General features: G+C 53.4%; 1 protein-coding gene across 3 annotated transcripts; it reads right to left on the reverse strand.

Annotated features, from left to right (window-relative positions):
• Window positions 1-1,357: 1,357 nt before the first annotated feature.
• Window positions 1,358-21,435, reverse strand: LOC102008662. Of its 3 annotated transcripts, none has more exons than XM_013507815.1 (3): window positions 21,115-21,435; window positions 3,873-4,105; window positions 1,358-3,582 (listed from the first exon to the last, which is right to left on the reverse strand). In XM_013507815.1, exon 3 carries the CDS (start codon window positions 3,333-3,335, stop codon window positions 2,352-2,354), a length of 984 nt encoding a protein of 327 aa, XP_013363269.1. In that variant the 5' UTR covers window positions 3,336-3,582; window positions 3,873-4,105; window positions 21,115-21,435; the 3' UTR covers window positions 1,358-2,351. The 3 variants fall into 3 exon arrangements, with proteins under 3 accessions (XP_013363269.1, XP_013363271.1, XP_013363270.1); XM_013507817.1 differs by lacking the exon at window positions 21,115-21,435 and adding an exon at window positions 10,309-10,400; XM_013507816.1 differs by lacking the exon at window positions 21,115-21,435 and adding an exon at window positions 10,158-10,297.
• Between the last annotated feature and the right edge of the window lie 391 nt (window positions 21,436-21,826).

The raw sequence follows: 21,826 nt of genomic DNA on the forward strand, positions 1-21,826 counted from the left end.
GCCACCACGCCCGGCTACTCTTCCTGACTTTTTCAAGGTGATGGACACCCATTTAGAGTATCAGTCACTGTTTATCCTTATGGGAAGTATGTGGGTGCATTCATTTCATCTTTCGTCTTGAGGTCTGGCTCTCAGCCGTGTCTCTATCTCCCCATTAGTTGCAAGGTATCTCCTCTTCTGCACCGACTCCCTCGAGGGCCTGGCCCTGTCTGACCGCCTACAATATTTCTATTTAACTTAGCCCATAGCAGGGGCTGGGGGTTTAGCTCAGTGGCAAAAGCGCCTTCCTGGCAAGCACAAGGTCGTGAGTTCGGTTCCCGGTACCGGAGAAAAACAAAAAAAACAAAACAAAAAAAAGACTGGATAACTTAGCCCATAGCCACCCAGGATGGGGCCTTCTCCGTGCTTGCTCCAACTCCCAGGAAGAAACGGATTTCCTTTTGCTCACAAACACACAAAGGAGATAACAGGGCTGTAGCTTCTCTTCTGTTCTACTTAGCGTTGCCAGGTTTAATGACAAAAATCCGGCCACCCTGCTGAATTTGAATTTCAGGCGAAAGCATATACTTTTTCATTTTTTAGTATGTGTACATTCCATACAATTTTCAGGATAGTGGAGCATGGTGGCGCACGCCTGTAATCCCAGCACTTGAGAGGCTGAGACAAGAGGATCGCTGCAAGCTTGAGGTCAGCTGGGGCTACAAAGTGAGTTCAAGGTCAGCCTGAACTGCATAGGGAAACCTTGTCTCAAAAAAAACCAAAACAAATGAAAATTCTACCTAACGATATTCAGGATATATTTTTATACTAAACATTATTTACCTGAAATTAAAATTTAGCTAGATATCCTCTACTTTACCTGGCAACTCTAACTCTACTGCATGTTTTAAAAAGCTGCTGGGTGAACCCGCTAAACCACTGTCACAGCCTCAAGGAGCCAGGACCTTCCCCCTCCACCGCCCCCAGCCCTGGGGGCGGCAGCAAGAGGCGCAGACTGTGGAGAGAGGCTTCAGTCTACTCAAAAGACAGCAGCCCTTACTTTGGGTCACTTTGGGTTTTTTTGTTTGTGTTTGTTTGTTTTGTCTTTTTGAGATAGGATCTCACTATGCAGTTCAGGCTGGCCTTGAGCTTACTTTGTAGCCCAGGCTGGCCTCAGACTTGCAGTATTCCTCCTGCCTCAGCCTCCTGAGTGCTGGAATTACAGGCAGCTGTTTGTTTTTTGAGGCAGGATCTTCCTATGCAGACAGGGTCTTCCTGGCCTTGAACTCACTATGTAGCCCATGTTGACCTCAAACTTGCTTCAAGATCCTCCTGCCTCAGCCTCCTTCCAAGTGCTGGTATTACAGGTGTGTGCCACCATACCTGGCCTGGTCTTTAAACATTAGCCAAATGTCCTTACATCTTTTTTGGAGTTTTTTGGTTTTTTGAGACAGGGTCTTGCTATGTAGTGCAGGCTGGCCACCTGTCTCAGCCTCCCAAGTGCCATGTGAGTGCCATCACGCCCAGCCTGTCCTTACGTCTTTCAAACTAAAAGACCACTAGGCTAAATCAGAATGCTCCATTAGGCGTTTTCCCGGGGGTCGAGGTTGTCTGGGGCCAAGGCCCCACCTGGGGCTCGGACCTGGAGTCAAAGGCAGCCAGATGGTGGTCCGAGCTTCACGCAGCCCCAGGCTGTGGGGAAGGAGGGTGGTGGGGTCCCCACCTCAGGCCCCTCAGCCCCTCTCCTTTCATTCCCAAGTCTCCTCCAGCTGCCCCCCGTCAAGGGCGCCCCATGGTAACCCAGGCCCACTCTGGCTCCGCTCTGCCCCCCCCACGGCCCGCACTCAGCAGTGCAACTGGATTCTGCCCTCTGCCAGGCTCTGGCTCCAAGGTCGGTCACCAGCACCCGTGTGACTGCACCCTTCATGTAGGAAATGGCGTCCAGGGCTGGCGTCCTTGTGTTCGCTTAATGCCTTGAGACACCCTGGGGTCGCCTCTGCAGCCCCACGAGTTCCTATTCATGCTTCAAAGCCTGGCTTAGCCTTGTCTCCTTGGGGAGCCTTCTCTGACTCCCAGCCCCACGGCCCCTGACCCATCCCGTCTTCTCCCCTGCGGGGCCCTGGGCCTCCTGTGCCCCAGGCTCATTTGGCAACAGCAAAGGGCAGGGATGCTTTTCCAGCTAACATTTGCACATACACAGCACACGTGCATGGGCAACAAATGAGACCAGTTACAGTGGAATACAGCCAAAGAGCCTGCAGGCACACATGCATCCACCTGTAACCCCAGCACTTAGGAGGCTGAGGCGGGAGGTTCACCATGAGCTGAGCTACACATCAAGACCCTGTCTCAAAAAAACAAAAGAACGGGGTTCAGGGGTTGCGGGGCTCCCCACTCTTTTCCGTGGTTGCTATAAAGTCAAGGGCCCTGGGCTCAAGCCCTGTGTCACTGCCCCCTGGGTTGTGCCAGGCCTCAGTGGCCCTCTCCACAGCGCGGGGATGATGGTCTCTGCCCTGTCCGCTCCTCAGGCTCCTCAGAGGGCTCCAAGGAGAAACCCACACTGCCAGAGCGTGGGGGCGTGGGCTCCCCGGGACAGCGCTCACCCAGACCTGTCGCCAGGGCGCTGTGCATCCCCACCTGGGGGGCTCTCCTCCTGTGTCGGGCCTGCACCCCAACCCCCTCCAGCCTCGGCCCCTGTGCTGGCTCCATGCACTCTCGGGGTCCTGGAGGTGCAGGACCGAGGACCACAGAGCCCCTGGTGGACACTGTCCAGAGCTGCCATCGGCCTCAGCAGCGTGGTGCCCAGAGGAAGGGGCCTGGCTCGGCGCTGGAGCTGGAGGAGGAGCGGCCGGGCCTCCCAGGCCAGCTGAGGCCGCTCTCGGGGAGCAGCACCCGGGCCAGCCTGCACCCCAAGCTCCTGGGCCCCGTCCTGGGCACCTGGAAGGATGACCCTCGGGGACAGGGAGGCGGCAGGAGGTGAACGTGCGGCTGGAGAGGTCCGTGTGCGGTGGGGCCCTCCGGGTCAGGCTGGGGACCACTCGGGAGTCACCAAAGGAGCCTGCACCAGCGCAGCCGGACCCCAGGACGTGCGGCTGCCCGCAGCTGCACACGGAAGGCAAAGCCCAGTCCCGGCCCCTCAAGACTCCAGGAAACACAGCCAAGGCTGCGACCCGAGAGGCTGGAACCAGATGCATCCAAACTGCAGGACACGCCACGGGACGAGCGCCCAGTTTCCCATGTGTGACAATGGAGTTAAACCAAGACAGGAACAGTTCCAGATGAGAAAGCGCTTCCCAGAGACCTGGGGACACCAGCACGCACAGGGCAGGGCTTTGTTTACATCCGGTGTAAGCCATCACCCGTAAAAGACATTTATTGGACAGCAGTTTAAACGTGGTACCAGGTATCTGACACTGACTCCCAGTTTACCAGCAGGACTGATTTCGCATTTTCAGGTTTTGTCGAGCTCATCTAACAATTTATAAGGATTGAGGGGCCAGGTCTGGTAATCCTAGCACTTGGGAAGCTGAGGCAGGAGGATCCATGTAGGATCACCTGGGCTACAAAGTGAGTTCAAGGCCAGCCTGAATTGCATAGTGAAACCTGTCTCAAAAAAGAAACACAAACAAACAAAAAAAACAGAAAAGAAAAAGAATGTGAGGTTCGGGGCTCACAGGGCTGGGATCACAGGGCCAGGGTCTAGAGTGAGCTCGATGGGGCGTGGCCCGCCCTACAAGCCCGTTCCCCCAGAGCCAGGCCTTTTCCTGTGTGTTCTGAGAGGCGCCTGGGCTCAGGCCACACCCCAAGAGCTAAATCCATGGATTCAAACACAGGAGTTGAGGGCCACATTCCTCCCGGATGCCCCCGTTGCCCCCAGAGGTCCCCCACCCCACCTGGGCTGCCAGCTTCATTCAGGAGGTACCGGGCCCATCAACAGCTGACCCAGATTCTGGGCTTGAATGAGGACGTCTCCTGGGCAGGCGAGCGAGCGGGGACGAATTTCAATCGCACAGCGAGCTCGGGCTGCTCTTCCACGGGACCGGGACGCTGCCGTCCAAAGGTCGGGGTCCGAGGTCCAGCAGGCGGGACATGGGCCGGGCACGGCTCCTGGGCCCCCCTCCTCCTGCTGTAGAAAGGTGTGTGCGTTACACTTTAATTACCCTGCACGCTTGCCAGGCCTTGTGGCCCGATTTTTCTCTCCTGTCTCCTTGGAGACCTGCATGGTAGCAACAGAGTTGATCTGCATTGTGACGAGCGGCCGCTTGACCCTCTGCACAGAGCCCAGGACTGTCTGGGCACGGGGGGAAGTCGCAGCCGCACGCGGATGAGGGCCCTGCCCCCTCCACCTGTCACCATGGAGATGGGGGTGGGGACAACTGGGCCAGTGTCCCCAGAATGTCCTCCCTGCCCCCAGCTCCAGGGGGCAGAACTGGCTAGTGTCCCAGCTGCTGAGCTCTGAAATTCGAGCTGCCCAGGCTGCTCCCAGCCAGTGACCTCCCTGCAGCTGGGGCGGGGGCAGGCACACTGGGGAACACAGGGGGCTGGCTGGCGGCCAGGTGTGGTTTGAGGACCCACTCATGGCCTTGCCAGACTCCAGGGACACAGCCAACCTTCCCTGCTCCCTGAGGCCTGACCGACAGGGCTGCTCTGGTTTATCGTGCCCAGAGGTACCCCAGAGAGGCAGCACAGTGCGAAGTGTCCCCACACGGCAGAGGGGGCCGCCCCAATCAGAAACCAATGGCCTGTGGCCCTGATCCTACCAGAGACAGAAACATCGCAACAGGTGACCGGGGGGTTGTTTTGTTGTTGTTGTTGTTGTTGTTTCAGTGATTTGTAATTAGCTTACTAAACAGAGCACGCGAGAGATGAGTAGACATTTGGAAAACAAATAACACAGTAGCAGGAAAACAGCCAGGCCTGGTGGCACTCACCTGCAATCACAGCACTTGGGATGAAGCAGGACGGTCGCCATGATTTGAGGCCAGCCTGAGCTACATAGGGAATTCAAGGCCAGCCTGGAATACATAGGGAGACCCTCTCTCAAAATAATAATGATAATGATGATAATAATAATAAATAAAATAATAATAGGAAAGCATTAAATTGAAAACAGATAGCCAAGTAGAAAGTTAACCCACAAAATGCATGGTTGAACACTGAGAACAGAATAAACAGAATGAAGAGCAGACCAGATACAGCCAAGGAACAGATCACCAAAAGGGAAGATTCAACTGGAGGAAATGTCCCAGAAGGAGAACAGGGTAAAGAAGCAGGGTGTGGTGGCACACACCTGTAATCCCAGCCCCTGGGAGGCTGAGGCAGGAGGATCACCCTGAGTTCAAGGCCAGCCTGAACTATATAGTGAGGCCCATCTCAAAAAAACAAAACACAACGAAAGTAGGATAAAGAAGTAGAAAAGTGGGGAAGGCACCAAGATGGCAGAGTGGTAAGCAGCGGAGAACAAACCCCTCTGAGTGTTGCCGTCCAGATGCTGGAATATAGCAATGTGAGGGAGACAAGGAGGGAAGTGGATCTGACCCAGGAAGGATCTGAGGTGGAATTGAAGCCCACAGGGAGGGTAAGGGAGAAACCTCAATGAAGAGGAAGGAGGTAGGCAGCAGTGCCTTCTCCCTGAGACGGGACTCACGGCCTGAGAGGAGTGACTCAGACCTGCGGACACACGGTGACTGCTGGTGACCCCAGAGGCCTCCACAGAGAGACGCAGCAGTGGGGGGAGCAGAGGATGTGCAGGACTGGGCTGCCGGCTCCATCCAGCGGCTCCCAGCTGGGCTCAGGCCCAAGGAATGTGCCCTGATGGCTGCAGGCCGAATGAGCCTGGCCTTGGCCAGAAGGTGCAGGCTCGATGAGATTATCACTACCCCACCGAAAAGCTACTGATGCTTGCTGGGATAGATCAGCGCGGATCAAGACTCTGTCTCCACACGTTACCAGGGACAGCAGAGACAAACCTGGTTTTTTTTTTTTTTTTTTTTTTTTTTGGTACTGGGAATTGAACTCAGGACCTTGTGCTTGCCAGGAAGGCACTTGTGCCACTGAGCTATATCCTTGGCCCAGAGACTAACCTGGAAGTGGATTTTTCTCTCTCTTTCTCTTTCTCTCTCTCTCTCTCTCTCTCTCTCTCTCTCTCTCTCTCTCTCTCTCTCTCGTTCTTGTTGTGGTTTTTTGTTTCTCCTTCATTGTTTGATCTTGTTTTTATGAGTGTGATGTGGTTTCTAGCCTCTTTGTGGTTGTGGTTCTGTTCTGTTCTTTCTACCTCTTCCTTCTCTTTCCCTCCAGTCTTCTCACCAGTTTCCCAAAGTTAGCGTGATCCTCCTTTTGCCTCCAGCCTTACTTCTAATCTCTTCCTCTTCTTCTACCTCTCTATTTTTCCCTAATCCTCCCTTTTAAATTTTAACCCCTGAGGGAAAAATTGATATATTAAGGGCTTATATACTGCATGTAATTTCCTGGTGTGTTTTATATTTTGTTATATGACCACAAATCTAGTTCGTATGGTTAAAACTGACAAATTAACAGTTATCTCAGTTTGTCATTTTCTAGGCTATTGTTGATGCTATTGTCATTGTTGATGGCACCATTTTAGCCAAAGGTGACATAATTGTTCTAAACAGCTATTCTTCCTGGTATTCCAAGATTGAGATTGACAAAAAGTCACAGAAAATACCGTGGCACAATGCCAAATAACCAGGGGCTGGGACAAACAGGCAGCAACTTCTCATCCCCAACAAATTGAAGACATAGGATCTTGCAACAGACTCAAAACCCAGTGGACTGGGGATATAGCTCAGTGGCACAAGCACCTGCCTGGCAAGCGCAAGGTCGTGAGTTCGATTCCTGGTACAAAAAAAACAAAAAACAAAAAAACACTCAAAACCCAAAAACCAGCTATACCTGGAAGATACCTCAGAGAAGTAGTCATTTCCTAAGGGTTCTAAATACTAGTAATAAAGCAACTCACCAAAAGCAGTATCACCCCAGGAATTAAACTAAAAAAACAAAATGAGAGGACACTTAAACAAGATGCAACCCCAGACATCCAGTTCACCAAAGGCAAACCCAGGGGGCAACGAGGTGAGGACAGTCTGAAAGCCAACCACCTGGCCCCTTTGAAGTGGTAACAACAATCGAATGAGGCTCTAGGAAAAAAATCAAATTAGAAATAATTTCTTAGATAACTGCAGAGATGGTGTCTGCCATGACAACCATGCTTAGTGACTACAGAGCAGATACAGATAAAAAAACTAGAGGAGCTTAAAAAAATTATGGGGGGCCGGGGATATAGCTCAGCGGCACAAGTGCCTGCCTGGCAAGTACAAGGTCCTGAGTTCAATTCCTGATACAAAAAAAAAAAAAAGAAAGAAAGAAAGAAAGAAAATTAAGGAAGCTATGAATGCTCAACATAGAAATAGAAAAGGGAGCTGGGTGTGGTGGCTCATGGCTGTAATCCCAGCACTTTGGAGGCTGAGGCAGGAGGATTGCCACAAGTCTGAGGCCAGTCTGGGTTTCATAGTGAGTTCAAGGCCTGCCTGAACTACATGGCAGTAGTTTTTTAGACCTTGTCTAGAAAAAGAAAGAAAGAAATAGAAAAGGGCAGTGCCAAGGGAAACAGTGGGCAGAGTCACAGTTGCTAGCACCTGGCTGGACGTAGGTGCCAGGAGGAGCCAGAACTGCACGTGGGGAGGAAAAGTGATGGTACAGCCGCTAGAACTAAAATGGGCCAGGCAGGTGTGGTGATACACATCTGTAATCCCAGCACTTCGAGAGGCTGAGGGAGGAGCATCCCAAGTTCAAATCCAGCCTGGGCAATTCAGTAAGACCTGGCTCAAAATAAAAAATAAAAACAGGCCGGGCATGATGGTGCACACCTGTAATCCCAGCATTCGGGAGGCTGAGGCAGCAGGATCAGTTGCAAGTTCGAGACAAGCCTGGGCTACAAAATGAGCTCAAGGCCAGCCTGAACTGCATAGCAAGACCCTGTCTCAAAAAGACAGAAAGAAAAAAAAAAAAAAAAAAACCACCAGGTGGGGTGCCACATGCCTATAATTCTACCACTTGGGAGGCTGAAGCAGGAAGATCACCACAAGTTTGAGTCCACCCTGGGCTGCACAGTGATTCAGGGAAGAAAGCAACACTGGCTGAAAGAGGTTTGTAAGACAAAGTTTTATCAGGGACAGAGACATCACTAAGTAACAGCAGGAGCCTTAGCCTGTGTGTGAGCTGGAACCGCAGGTCACTAAGCTGAGATGGTCCTAAAAACAGAGACGAATTTAGCCAGGTGCAGTGGCTCAGGCCTGTAATCCCAGCACCCTGGGAGGCTGAGGCAGGAGGACCACAAGTCTGAGGCCAGCCAGGGCAATTTAGTTACTTAACAAGACTGTCTGAAAATAAAACATAAAAAGCATTCCATGTAAAGGTCCTGGGTTCAATCTATAAGAGCAAAAAAAAAAAAAAAAAAAAAGGTAGATTTTAAAATCCCTTTGTCTAGAAAGTTTAAAACACCTAAATGCCAACTCCCAGGATAAAAAAGAGTATGGAATGAGAATCTCTCCTTGAAGTTCTGAAAGGAGGGTGGAAATGGCTGTATTTTCCAGAGCTGGGAGAAGACAGCACCAAGATCCAGGCACAGCAGGCCGGGGACCTAGCATCCGGCTCTGGACAGAGCACCAAGCTCGCCCAGCCAGAGCAGGGGAAATAGCTTCTGCCAAGCAGCGGGCTCCCGTCAGTCGCAGAGACGCTGGGCGTGGGGCGCCCTGGGCGGGACACTTCTTTACCCACATCCGAAGGCGAGGAGCCCTCAGGGTACACGGCCTTGATAGGAAGCCTCCGCCGGTTGCTGGCGCAAAGAGATAAGCAGCCCCACCACCAACTCCCATGGTGCCCAGAACTGGCAGCCGGACAGGACCACGCGGACCAGACCACAGCAGAACCACCAGCCCCAAACAGTGCCTGAAGTAACCTAGGCCCCCCAGCACCTTTTTGACCAGAGCAATTAAAACAAGCATTTAGCCTCCCTTATTTTTTATGTGCAAAATGAAGAAACATCCAGCTGTGGGAGGGAATCCTGTGCACTGTCCCCGAGGCGGCTGATGAAGACATCGCTGCCTGGGACTGGAGCAGCGCCTACGAGACACGCTCGGTGCAGAAAGAAGCCTGGTGGAGGCGCACGTCACGCCTGCGGTCCATGAGCTGAACATTTGCCTGCCAGTTGACCTGGACCTTCAGATACACTGCTGGGCCCCGCTCCTGCCCTCTCCCCCCGCCCTGCACAAACTGGGCTCCGAGCTCCTGTTCTCATCCTCCAGCCGTGACAGAGGTGACCCCTTTGCCAGGCGTGGTGGCGCACGCCTGCAATCCCGGCACTCAGGAGGCTGAGGCAGAAGGACTGCTGTGAGTTTGAGACCAGCTTGTGCTACAAAGTGTGCTCAAGGCCAGCCTGAACGGCACAGTGAGACCCTGTCTCAAAAAGACAAATAAAAGAGATGACCCCTTTCCTGCCCGGCTCTCGCCCACAGCCGCTCCCGGCCAGGCAGAGCCAGGCCCTGGGAGGAGCCTGAGGTAGCACTGGTCTCTGCCCACCTGAGCCCTGGGCAGAGCCACAGGGCCAAGGCTTGTGCCCACGAAGCCTTCCCAGACCCCAGGCCCCGCCTCCTCCATCTGCACCTGGACAGAAGATGCTGGTCCCTTTCGGTGCCTGGGTTTCAGAGCCCCGTTAACCTCAGGCGCCCAGCGTCTGGGCCAGCGACAGCACACACACAGACACTGCCACACACCGTCCCCACCTGCCCTGCCCCAGGCAGCCCCCAGGGACTGCAGGGACCCCAACAGCCTGGTGGCAGAGACAGTGGTCAGGTACCCGGGATGACCTGCCTAGCTCAGCACCATGTCCTGGTGCCCAGCACAGGGCCTGCACACAGGAAGTAGCTAATGACTATGGATGGCCGGCGGTCACGAGCGTGAAGCTCTCTCTCAGCCTGTGCCGCACCCGCAAGGCCTGGCCCCTCTTCTCCCCGTCCTCGAGGACAGCCCGGCAGTAGGCCTCAGCCACTTGCGGTCTCCTGGATACAATCTTTGCTTTCCACCTGCCACGCTGCAGAGACACGGGTGCTCCTCCGCCCTGACCCAGGCAGTCTGGCCCCCGCGGGGCTCCCACTGTCCACCTCGGCCACGTCACCCTGCGCTGGACCCTCTGGGAGCGTCTGGGCACGGCTGCTGTGTGCATCCTAACTGCTGGTTTTCTCAGAGGCGCAGGTTCCGGTGCTGCGGTTGTCTTAGTGTTTCCTGTCGCTGGGACGCCATCCCAACACTCACAGGTTCGAGGAGGAGAGGTTGATTTTGCCCCATCCAAGGCAGAAACAGCACGGCAGGGAGAAAGGTGCTCAACCCATGACAGCCAGGAAGCAGAGAGAAGAGTTTTTGTTTTTTGTTTTGGTTCTGGTTTTGGTTTGGTTTTGTTGTTTTTCTTTTCCAGTACCGGGAATCATACTCATGACCTTGCGCTTGCCAGGCAGGGGCTGTGCCGCTGAGCTAAATCCCCAGCCCCTGGTTTTGTTTTTCTTTGGAATCAGTAATTGAACTCAGGCCCTTGCACTTGCCAGGCAGGCACCATGCCACTGAGCTATACTCCCGAGCCCTAAGAAAAGCGGAATCAGAGACAAGAATATACTCCTCCATGGCCGGGCATGGTGGTGCATGCCTGTAATCCCAGCACTCGGGAGGCTGAAGCATGTTCAAGACCAGCCTGGGCTACAAAGTGAGCTCAAGGCCAGCCGGAACTGCATAGTGAGACCCTGTCTCAAAAAGACAAAAACAAAACAAAAAATCCAAAAAAAAAGAAAAAGAAAAAAGAAGACACCGTTCCAGGTCACACCCCAGTGACCCACTTCCAACCAGGCCCTGCCTCCTCACAGCACCCTGCATTAATGGATTAACCCACTGGTTGGTGTAGCACCTGGGACCCTATCACCTTCCTCACACAGGAGACCATGGGGACTCGTGATCTCTGTCCCCCTGGGCAGTGGAGAGTCTCACGGCCGGGCCCACCCATGATCCTGTGCTCTCCCTCACGGCTCTGACTCACAACTGGCAGCAGATGGGGCCGGGAAGTGCCCTGGGCACACAAATGGTGCACTGCGCCCGGGCACCAAGAGCCCACGGCCTGCTGAGGACCAAGGCGCTCCTGGGAAGGGTGAGGGCCCTGCTCTAGATGAAGGGTGCCACATTGTCTAGGGGAGGGCAGAGCAGAGCGCCTTCTCACCCCAGAGGGTAGGGGTGCCCAAAACAGGCTTTGAGGTCTCTAGATCCGCAGGGGCTCAGGCTGGAGGCCCCATAGGGCAACAGCGGGAAGCGGCCAGGCCATATGAGGGACACCCTGAAGCCAGTCCATACGCAGGTATCCAAAGCAGGGCTCAGCAAGGGGCAGGGGGCTGGGTACTCGGGTGCCGGAGAAACAGATTCGCATCCGCACCCCACCCTCACTTGTGTGCAGCAAGAAAGCAAGTGACCACGGTCTGTCCCTTGGGAGGGGCGCGGGAGAATGACGCCCAGCTTCCTCTCCTCAGCCCAGCCTGCTTCACGGCTGGCTCAGAGCTTTCTCTGCCCCTGGCCGCCTGAGACCCAGGCCTGCACCTCTCTGCACAGCCTGGCCACGGACGAGCGCCCCTGGGTCTCGTCTGCTCTGAACTCATCCAGTTTGGCCGTCAAATTTTGACGTGAAAATGTTGTCACAGTTTTGATAATTCTCTTTTTTTGTTTTTGCTTTTGTTTTTTTTTTTTTTTGGTACTGGGAATCAAACTCATGACCTTGCGCTTGCCAGGCAGGTGCTGTGCTGCTGAGCTATATCCCCAGCCCCTTGATAATTCTCTTGATCTAGTTTTTTTTTATTCCCCCCGACACACTTGTATTTTACTGTTACACTAAGGTAAAAGAGGAAAAAGATAGGGACAAAGGACACAAGGAAAACGATAAATTCAAAAATGTACTTTAATAAAACCGCTAGCGGGGATATAGTTCAGTGGCACAGCACCACCTAGCAAGTGCGAGACCCTGAGTTCGATTCCCAGGACAAAAAGGAAAGAAAAAGAAAAAAGAAAACTGCAGCTTCCAGACACCACATTATCCGAGGTCACAGTGCCTAGGCCTTTGCCCCAGGCCTGTCTTTCTTCTTCCCGAGGCTTTTTTTTTTTTTTTTTAACGGTACTTGGGATTGAACTCTGGACCTTGCGCTTGCCAGGCAGGTGCTTATGCCACTGAGCTATATCCCCTGCCCTCCTGAGTCTTAAAGATACAACAAGCCCGTCAGTTTCTCCTGCGCTTCTCTCCAGTCACTGCGGATCCGCCCACTCCGGGACTCCCACTCCCAGGGAAACAGGGCTGTTAATGGGGCGCCAGCTCCCCAAACTTCAAACGCTTTGCATTCTGACCTAGGGATAAAGCCAGCTTTTGCTTGCACCCACTAACGAGCCCACCAACCTCAAGGAAAACAATGCCAGGTAAATAGTACTCAAGAGCCAAACTTCCAGATCACCGCCTGGAGTCAGGCGCCTGACCTCACCGGCCCCCCTAGCGCCTCCTGTGTTTCTGAGGAAGGCTTCTGCATTTCTGCTTCATAAAGCTGCCTGTGACTCTCCCGGATGCGTCCTATGGTGCTTTCTTGCGGGGAAAGGCAACGAACCCACTCTGGGGGCAGCGAGTTGAGTCCACCTCCTCTGGGGGACGCCTGGGACGCCGTCAGTGACAGTGCTGTCTTAGTCACTTCCTCGTGGCCGGGACGCCAATAGGCAGCCCCACCACTGGAGGAGAGGGTTAGCCTGGCTCAGTCGGTGCAGGACTCAGACCCTAGTAGGGGCTACAATGTAGAATCGGCAGGACAAGGGGGTGGGTGCACAGCTGCTGAACCCAGGCAGCCAGGGAGCAGAGAGGGGTGGCAATGGGGACAGGAGTGCACCCTCCCGGGTCACGCCCTGGCGCCCCCACGCAGGCCCACCTCCTGCAGCACATCTAGCTGCTGAGCCTGCGATGGATGAATTCACTGGAGAGACCAGCGCCCCATGACCCGGTCACCACACGTGCACACACGTGCACACGCACATGTACACATGCACACAGGCCAGTTTAGATCCAGACGGTAACAAATACCAAATAACTTGCACCCTGCTTCACCTGACGCCAAGGCCCAGTCACTGGCCCACGCGGCGGGCGGTACAGGAGAGGAGGCTGCTGGCTGCGGGCACTAAAAGCCTTTCATTCCAGAAAAACAAGGCATCTTGCACCACGGAGGGGGCTCAGGGCGCACACCTGCAGGGTCTTCCAGCCCCCTAGGTGGCCACGCTGTGCTGCTGGGTTGAATTCTAGGGGGACATAGTGGTGCAGGCCTGTAATCCCAGCACTCAGGAGGCTGAGGCGGGATCACCAGGAGTTTGAGGCCGGCCTGGGCTACATAGTGAGTTTACAGACAGCCCGAAAGGCATAGCGAGGCCCTGTCTCCAAAAAAAGATTCAAATGCAAACTTGGAAGGAGACGTTATCCTAGAGGAGCATGTTTTCAGCTCCAGGCCGGTGGGGAGGACCCCGAAGTCCTTGTGTGGATCAAGACTTCTACAGTGCTCTCTTCTTCACGGTTTCTCTTCTGAAACCAAAAGGCCTCGGTGCCCCTCTGGGCTGAGCCTCCCACTCTACGGCAGCGGAACCCGAAAGGGCGCCCAGGCCCAGGCACCTCCCCGCACGTTGCGCAGGGCCCACCAGGAGTCTTGGGGTCTGGGGCTTTGCCTGAACCAAATGTCTTTGTCTAGGCCCTCGCTCGCCGCTGTCTGTCACCCTCACAGCCAGGCCAAGCTGCCCCGTTCTGCCGTCCCCTGCTCAGCCCTGGGGGTCTCAGCCTCTTGCCAGCCTCGCAGCAGTGGCCTGGAAGACGCACGAGTCCCCTCCCCGAGGCGGAGGCCGGGCCAGGGGCGATTGTGGCCTGGGCATCCACCACAGGTGCAGCTGCCCCGTCAAGGGAGGGAGGTGTTTCTGTTCCTCACAGCCCAGCTGGAAAAGGCTCCTCCCTACTTCCCCAGGCCGTGCCTGGCACTGATGTTTCCCCAGTGCCGTCCCCCTGCCTTACTCCACCTAGGACGGGCTGCGGACCGGCTGTCGCCAGCCCTGCGGCACATACCACACACGAGGTCCACAAAGGAACCGTGCTTCACCCGACGGTGGGGGAGCCAGGGTCTGGCGAGGTCAAACAGGGCCACTGCACAGACCCACCCAGACCTGCCTGCCTCGGGGTGGGGGCCTCCCAACACTGCATTTGTTCCACCCCCACTCCAGAGTGTTGGTGCACCCATGTGATCCCAGCATTCTGGAGGCTGAAGCAGGAGGGTCACAATTTTGAGCCCAGCCTGGGCAACTTAGCAAGACCCTGTTTAAAAATAAAAAAGGTCTGGGGACATAGATCAGTATACAGGCTCCGGGTTCAACCTGCAGTACCACAAAAACAAACAACCTTATTGAACTTTTTTTTTTCGTTTTGAGATAGTGACTTGCTATGCAGTTTAGGCTACACTTGAGCTCACTTTGTAGCCCAGGCTGGTCTCAAATTTATAAAGATTCTCCTGCCTCAACCTCCCAAGTGCTGGGATTATAGGCATGCGCCACCACGTCCAACCCTATTGAACTTGATCTCAGTTTACTTCGTATTTTACTTGCGTTGATGAATTTCATGGCTTTAAAAACAATTTTTTGAAAAAAAAACACAACTTTTTGGCTGGGCGTGGAGGTGCACACCTGTGATCCTAGCACCCAGAAGGCCGACGCAAGAGGATCACCGCAAGTTGAGGCTAGCCTGGGCTACAAAGTGAGCTCAAGGCCAGCCCGAATCATATGGTGAGAACTTGTCTCAAAAACGCAAAACAAAACCATTTTTTGGTTGTGGTGTAGACTGTACAATGTGGAGTATTACCGTTCTTCTTGAGCAGGATGGTAAGAGCTTAGATGCCAAAATGACCTGCTCAAAGTCTCACATTGAGTTACTTAAGTGAATCACCATTCACCAAGGAATTTTTTAATCTGAAAAAATGTAGAAAGATACAAGCAAAACAAATTTCACATATATACAGTACATGTTTACTACTAATATTTATAATGTGCATTATATTGTGAAACAAAAAGGTCTATTTAGCTAACTTATGAATAAGGCAGCTATTGAGGGACAGGCCTGAGACAGCACTGGGTAATCAGCCATATGGGTAAGAATTAAAATAAGAATGCTGTAGGCAGTAACTGGGACTCCCACGAAGAACGTACTTCCTCAGGCAACAGGGAATGCAAGCCCTCCCTACTAAGCTCCTGAGTTTTGAGGATTTTAAAATGTAAAGTAACTCGTTCTTTAAAATCTGTTTCCAGCCGGGCATGGTGGCGCACCCCTGTAATCCCAGCACTCACCAGGCTGAGGCAGAAAGATCCCTGCGAGTTCAAGACCAGCCTGGGCTACAAAGTGAGCTCAAGGCCAGCCTGAACTGCATAACAAGACCCCGTCTCAGAAAGAAAAAAAAATGAAATGTTTCCATTGGCTGGCGCCATGGTGGCACATGCTTATAATCCTAGCCCTTGGGAGGCTGAGGCAGGAGGATTGCCAGGAGTTTGAGGCTGGCCTGGACCACATAGTGAGTTCAAGTACAGTTTGAACTGTATAGTGAGACTGTCTCAAAAAAAAAAAAAAAAAATCCTAGTTTCCTTTAAACCCTACATGCTGAGTACCTGGTTTGGAGAGCCTGGTCCCAACTGGTCATTTTAAATCCTCAGAGCACCTGTGGCCACAAAGCATTTGAACAATTCCTGTGCACTGCCTATCCATAAAAAGTTCTGGACAGAGAGGCCACATGGAAATCCCAGTTTTCAGATTCTCCTCCTGGAGAAGCCAGGAGCCTCTCCCCTCTTCTTAGTCCCAGTAAAAGGTGCTAACTTTCTCCTGCTGGTTCTTGACCTCATTCATCTGCTTCCTGAGGCCACGAGCAGTTTGTACAGGGTTGACCGTGTCGACGGTTTCCAGGGACAAACTCGGCACTTCCTGCAGAGTGGTGGGGTCACTGTGGGGGATGTGGACGGGGAAGATCCACCCTTGCCATGTTAACATTTCAAAGTGCACTGCAGGGGCATCGGTGTGGGGCTGTCGGACTTCGCCTAAGCCAGAAGCTTGGGAGCTAAGTTCAAGAGCGTCTCCCTGGTCTCCCTGTCCCACGCCGCAGCCTGTGCCACCCCATCTCTGCCTTCTGCCTGTGAATCCGCTTCCTCAAGGGACCTCATGGAAGTGGAACCCTACAGTGTTTGGCCTTTTGTGACTTATTTCCCTGAGCCGGATGGATGAACTGTGAAGATAAAGTAAGGGAAATAAGGCAGTCATGGCCTGAAATTCACTGTGATTTTCAGGCAGCAAAGGTATAAGGTTACGCTAGCCATAAAGGGCGGAGTTTGTAGCTCAGCGGCAGAACACCGGCCTGGGGTGCTTGAGAACCTGGGTTCCGTCCTCAAGACTGAGGCAGGGCATTAGGTTGTAACAAACTGGAAGACAGAGTGGGTGTGATCTATCAATCACTGAGATCCAGGACACACGTGCAGAACATGCCCCCCAAGCCCTGCCCCTGGGACCAGTCAGAAAGTGCTCTCAAATTCCTCTGGCCCGAAATCAAGCGGGTTTTCCACAGGACATCCTAGATCTGAGGGCGCCTTCCACCGTTAACCTCGTGGCCACTGTGAGCATTCTCAGCAGCCCACTCTCTGCAGAGAGACTTCTTTTCCACCTTTCATAAATGTAAAGCAGCAGGACCTCTTCCCAATTCTTTGTTCAGGACATCAAGGACCTGGAAAAAGTATGGAACCCCAGGTCCCCAGGTATATTAAAAAAAAAAAAGAAAAAAAAAGCTGAGTGTGGTGGCACACGCCCATAATCCTAGCACTTGGAAGGCTGAGGCAGGAGGATTGTTGCGAGTTCGAGGCCAACGTGGGCTACAAAGTGAGCTCAAGGCCAGCCTGAACTGCATAGTGAGACCCTGTCTCAAAAAGAAAAAAAAAAAAAAAAAAAGGGTACTGAATATGAGTGACCCAGTCAAAGACTTTCTTTCCCATGAAACATCCAAACATATAAGTAGCCTTTATGAACTCATCTAAAAAAGGAACTCTAAGCAGGGATGCTGGTGCATGCAGCTCAGAATAGCTGAGCTTTGCTTAGAGTTTAACAGCCCTGAAGGTCGACTGCGAAAGTGGCTCGTGGGAGTTCACCGCCTGAGGGAAACGCTCTCACCTAATTTAAGAAAACTCAAAATGAATCCACTCTTTCCTTAAGAACTCTGCATTGCAAGAGTCCCATCTGGTACTAGCTATATTTACTTAGATCAGGGCCACAAGATAAAGGTTATTTAGAACATTAGAGTTTCCAGATGGTTCTTCTATCTACTAGGGAAGGAGACAGAGATAGCATTCACCCCAAGCATGGACATAAATCTGTCCAAGTAGAAGTTTAGAAACATCCCCTCTGGGTCAAAAGGAGAATCAGAGTGTTCGTTTTGAGACGGGAGTCTCACTATGTAGCCCAGGCTGGCCTGGGGCTCACGGTGATTCTCCTGCCTCAGCTTCCCGAGTGCTGGGATTACAGTCCTGACACCACACCTGCCAGAGCTGGTTTGTACATCACACGTGAAGGCCCTCAATCAGACTCAGAAGCTAGAACAGCGACCGAGGCCTGTGCTACCTCCCGGGGATCAGCAGTGAGCTTGGACTTGGTTTCCTGAGCACAACCCACACAAAGGTGGGCCACAGGGAGGAGCCTGGCGGGGAAGGCTGCAGCTTGCTGGGCTTCACGCACGACTCCAGCACAGCCGTTGCCTGCAGACCCTGCCGCTTGCTGCATTCACAGCAGTTCTGCCTCCACCCGTGACCAGGGCCAAGCCATGAGACTTCTCTGCGCCTCAGGCCGCTCTGCACAGTATAGTAACAATCGACTGCCCAGGGCTACACGAATCAGCACACAGGAATAGCTGAGGATGCCCGTCCGACTTGGCACAACTGCTTGGCCAACGCAGGCTGCCATGGGGCCCCTGGCCGACTTCGCTCCCCAAGCGAAGAATCAGGGAGACTGTGTGATGAATTTTGGGTTCCCTGGGCTATAAATCGGTGTAAGCAAGTAAGATGGGTCACGCTGGGTGGGGAAGACCTTTAACCCACACGCCCAGCTCCCGTACGTGAAGAAGGGAGAGGGGCAGGTGTGGGTGATGGCTCTTGTCCGTGAGCACTCAGGCCCACCGCAGGCTCTGAACGGCTGGCGGCCACCAGACTCCCAAACAGACTCCCTTGTGGGACTGTGTCCCAGCACGCAGGGCTTCCAATTATCCAAGGAGCCAGAATTACAGAGTTGTATGTGAAATTTGGTTTTGTTTGTTCATTTGAGACAGAGTCTCATTATGTAGTTCGGACTGGCCTTGAACTCTCAGCTATCTTCCTGCCTCAGCCTCCCAAATGCTGCGATTACAGGTATGCACCACCACACCTGGTGAAATCCCTTTCCAAATGTTCAAGATCAGAATAAATAGGGGCTGGGGATTTAGTTCAGCGGCACAGCGCCTATCTGGCAAGTGCGAGGTCATGAGTTCAATTCCTAGTGGGAGGGGGCGGGGGGGGGAGACCAAAAAACAAACAAACAAGATCAGAATAAACATATGAGGGGGCACTACACTCAGGGGGTCCACTGCATCCTGGTGTCTGATGCAGAGCTGAGGGGATGGCAGTGATCAATCAACAAGACTCAGCAGCCTAAAGGAACAGTTTCCACACAGGTCTGGACACGAAGCAGCCTACAGACCTCCCCTTCTAGGACCCGGTTCCCCTCTGACCTGCCTGAGTGGAGCTTTGGCATAGCGAGGCCCAGCTGGGGGAAGAGAAGCAAACCGCAGGGCCTGGGGCACCCAGCAGGAGAACCAGTCTCAAAGCTGGGAGTCACGCGGCCAAGCCCCAAGCAGAAGACAAATCATCTCTCTGAGCCTCAGTTTCCTTACTCATGAGATGAAGAAGGACACACACGTGTGCCCCGCACAGGCGTGAGGATATCAGTGAGCTCCTCAAGGTCATCCTGGTTCTAACAGGCGTGACAGTGCCGCGCTAGTCCCACGTGAGCCAAAAGACCTGGGATCCACTTTGCCAGCATACGTGCCGTCGTCATCCACACACTGCCTGAACCAGGAACCTGGGTGTCTGCAGAGGAGGCCACTGAGGCCATGGCAGGGAGCTGAGGCTCTCAGGGTCCCAGTTGCAGGATCCGCTGACTTTCAAACAATGCAGCCCTGGAGCCCACGGTGACCTCGACCCTCAGGAACTTATCAAGAATCTGTTAAGAGTTCCACTATGCTTAAAAAAAAAAAAGGAATCTGAGTTCCAGGTCCGCCAGAGCAGCAGAGCCTGTGGGACCTGCAGTCCACGTTCTGATAGAGCCACCAGGTCAGCCACTGCGTCCGAGAGCCCTGCCTCCCGGAGGCAGGCTGCCGCATGGCTCCCTTGAAGAAACACAGAACCCAGGCCAGAGCCAGGGGTATCCGGACTCAGAGCTGACCCAGATGGCGGCTGGTGGCAGGTGACTCGGTGCCGAGAGCTAACCACACACATGCCCACCGCGTGGCCTGGCACTCTGGTGATGGGCGCTGTTCCCTGGGAGCCTGGTGCAGGCCAGCAGAGGCCTCGCCCAGGTGGGCAAACTGCTGGATTCACAACCAAAGAGGACAGCGCAGAGAGGAGGGGGACAAGTGCGATGTCACCTTGCAGAGGTTTGCAAGCAGCCAGCACTGGCAGGACCCACGCCACGCATCACGCAGAGCTGCCTCCCCTGTGGCCTCAAAACCACACGGTGGGGGGTGCTCGGTTCAGTGGCTGAGCCTCTGCGGCTGCCAGAAGGACCAGAGTGGAGTGGCTGTGCGGGGCCAGGGGGCCGTGTGCAGCTCCAAGGCACCCGAGACGAAGCCATCCGTCACCAGCTGCGTGGGGCTGGCCCCTGCTCTGGGCTGTCTCCAGGAAAGGCAGACAGGGCAGCGCCGGCAGTCACAGCACTGCACCCGGGAGAAGAGACACGACATCAGCCCGGCTCTGCCTCTCCTGGACGCTCGTCTATCCCCAGACAGCCTCCTGCCTCTGTTCTCCCAGATGACAAGTCCCCTGCCCTAAACTGCCAGGCCTGGCAAGGAGTGAGTGGACAGCATGAACCTGAAGTAAAAGGGTCGGGGGTGGGGGTGTCACAAAGGCGGGGGCATCCTGCCTGGAGGGTCAGAGATTTCAAAAGGAGGCCAAGCTTCAATGGAGAAGCCACAGCAGAACTGAGCCTCCACTTGGTTAGTTGCTGGATTTTTTGGTTTCTTGAGACAAGGCTGGATTTGTAGCACAGGCTAGCCTTGAACTCACTGTATCATCCATGCTGGCCTGCAACTTGAACTCATGGTGATCCTCCTGCCTCAGCCTTCTGAGTGCTAGGAATAAAGGTGTGCACCACCACCACGCCCAACTAGCTTGTACTTGTTGGGCCTTGCCTCACAGCACTGAAATATTTATCTGTATAGACGCTTATATTACCCTGAGCCCTCACCTCAGCCCATGCCTCTCTACTCACCAGATAACCACCTTTCTTTCCCTTCCTTCCTTCCTTCCTCCCTCCCTTCCTTCCTTCCTTCCTTCCTTCCTTCCTTTTTTCCCTCCCTCCTTTCCTGCCCCCCTCCCTTCTTCCATTCCTGTCTTCCTTCCTTCTGGCAGTTCTGTCTGGTTTTTTGTTTTTCTGGGTTTTTTTGAGACAGGGTCTCCATTAGTAGTTCAGGTTGGCCTTGAACTCACCATGTAGCCTAGGCTGAGGCAGGAGGCTTGAAAGTTTGAGGCCAGCCAGGGCAATTTAGCAAGACCCTGTGCTTAAAAAAAAAAAAAGTCTAGAGGTGTGCCAAGGCTGTGGGCTCAACCCTCAGCACCACAAAATAAATAGTAAACAAGTACATAAAATGAAAGGCGATTGTCACAGAGCGCACACCAGAAAGGCCATGAGGTTGACCTTACTTACTTACACCAAACAGACTCAGACACCAACGTCTAAGCAACCAGAAGGCCAATTCATTAGTTTACCTTTCTAGCAACCATTCCTGTCTGCCGTCGGGGGCTCGTGGCACTCACTTACAAGGGTTTCACAAGCACAGTGTCCATCATTTAACCAGGGAACACGACTGGAGGAAACAGTGCAGCCAGAAGGGGCAGGGACAGAAACAGGAGGCAGAATTGTGCAACAAGCTTGGCGTTAAACAAGCTGGAGTTCAAACGCAGTCCACCTTTTATTAGGCAGCTGACCGAGGAAAATTGTTTGATCTTCCTGAGTCTCTGTCCTCACCTGTAAACTATGGGCATAACAACACCCTCCATCTGACTGTTAATGAATTACGTGGGATTGCACGTGTAAACTGCCCACCGCAATTATGTTCATATTTGCCTAGAGATGGTGTGCCACGTCATGGCCGAGAGAACAGGGTATGGATCAGAGATCTGGTTTAAATCCTAGCTCTGTCACTTACTAGGAATGATTTTGGGCAAGCAGCTGAATTTTTCCCACTAAGCCTCAGTTTGCTCATTTGTAAAATGGGAATAGATTCCTCACCATCTAAGATGTAAACAGAAGACTTAGCAATTTTTTATTTTTTATTTTTTAGTCTTTTTGAGACAGAGTCTTGCTATGTAGTTCAGGCTGGCCTTGAGCTTACCCTATAGCCCAGGCTGGTCTGAAACTTGCAACAATCCTCCTGCCTCAGCCTCCCAAGTGCTGGGATTACAGGCATGTGCCACCATG

Source organism: Chinchilla lanigera, unplaced genomic scaffold (assembly GCF_000276665.1).
Source record: "Chinchilla lanigera isolate Chin_1 unplaced genomic scaffold, ChiLan1.0 scaffold00137, whole genome shotgun sequence".
In the NCBI taxonomy this organism is placed as follows: domain Eukaryota; kingdom Metazoa; phylum Chordata; class Mammalia; order Rodentia; family Chinchillidae; genus Chinchilla; species Chinchilla lanigera.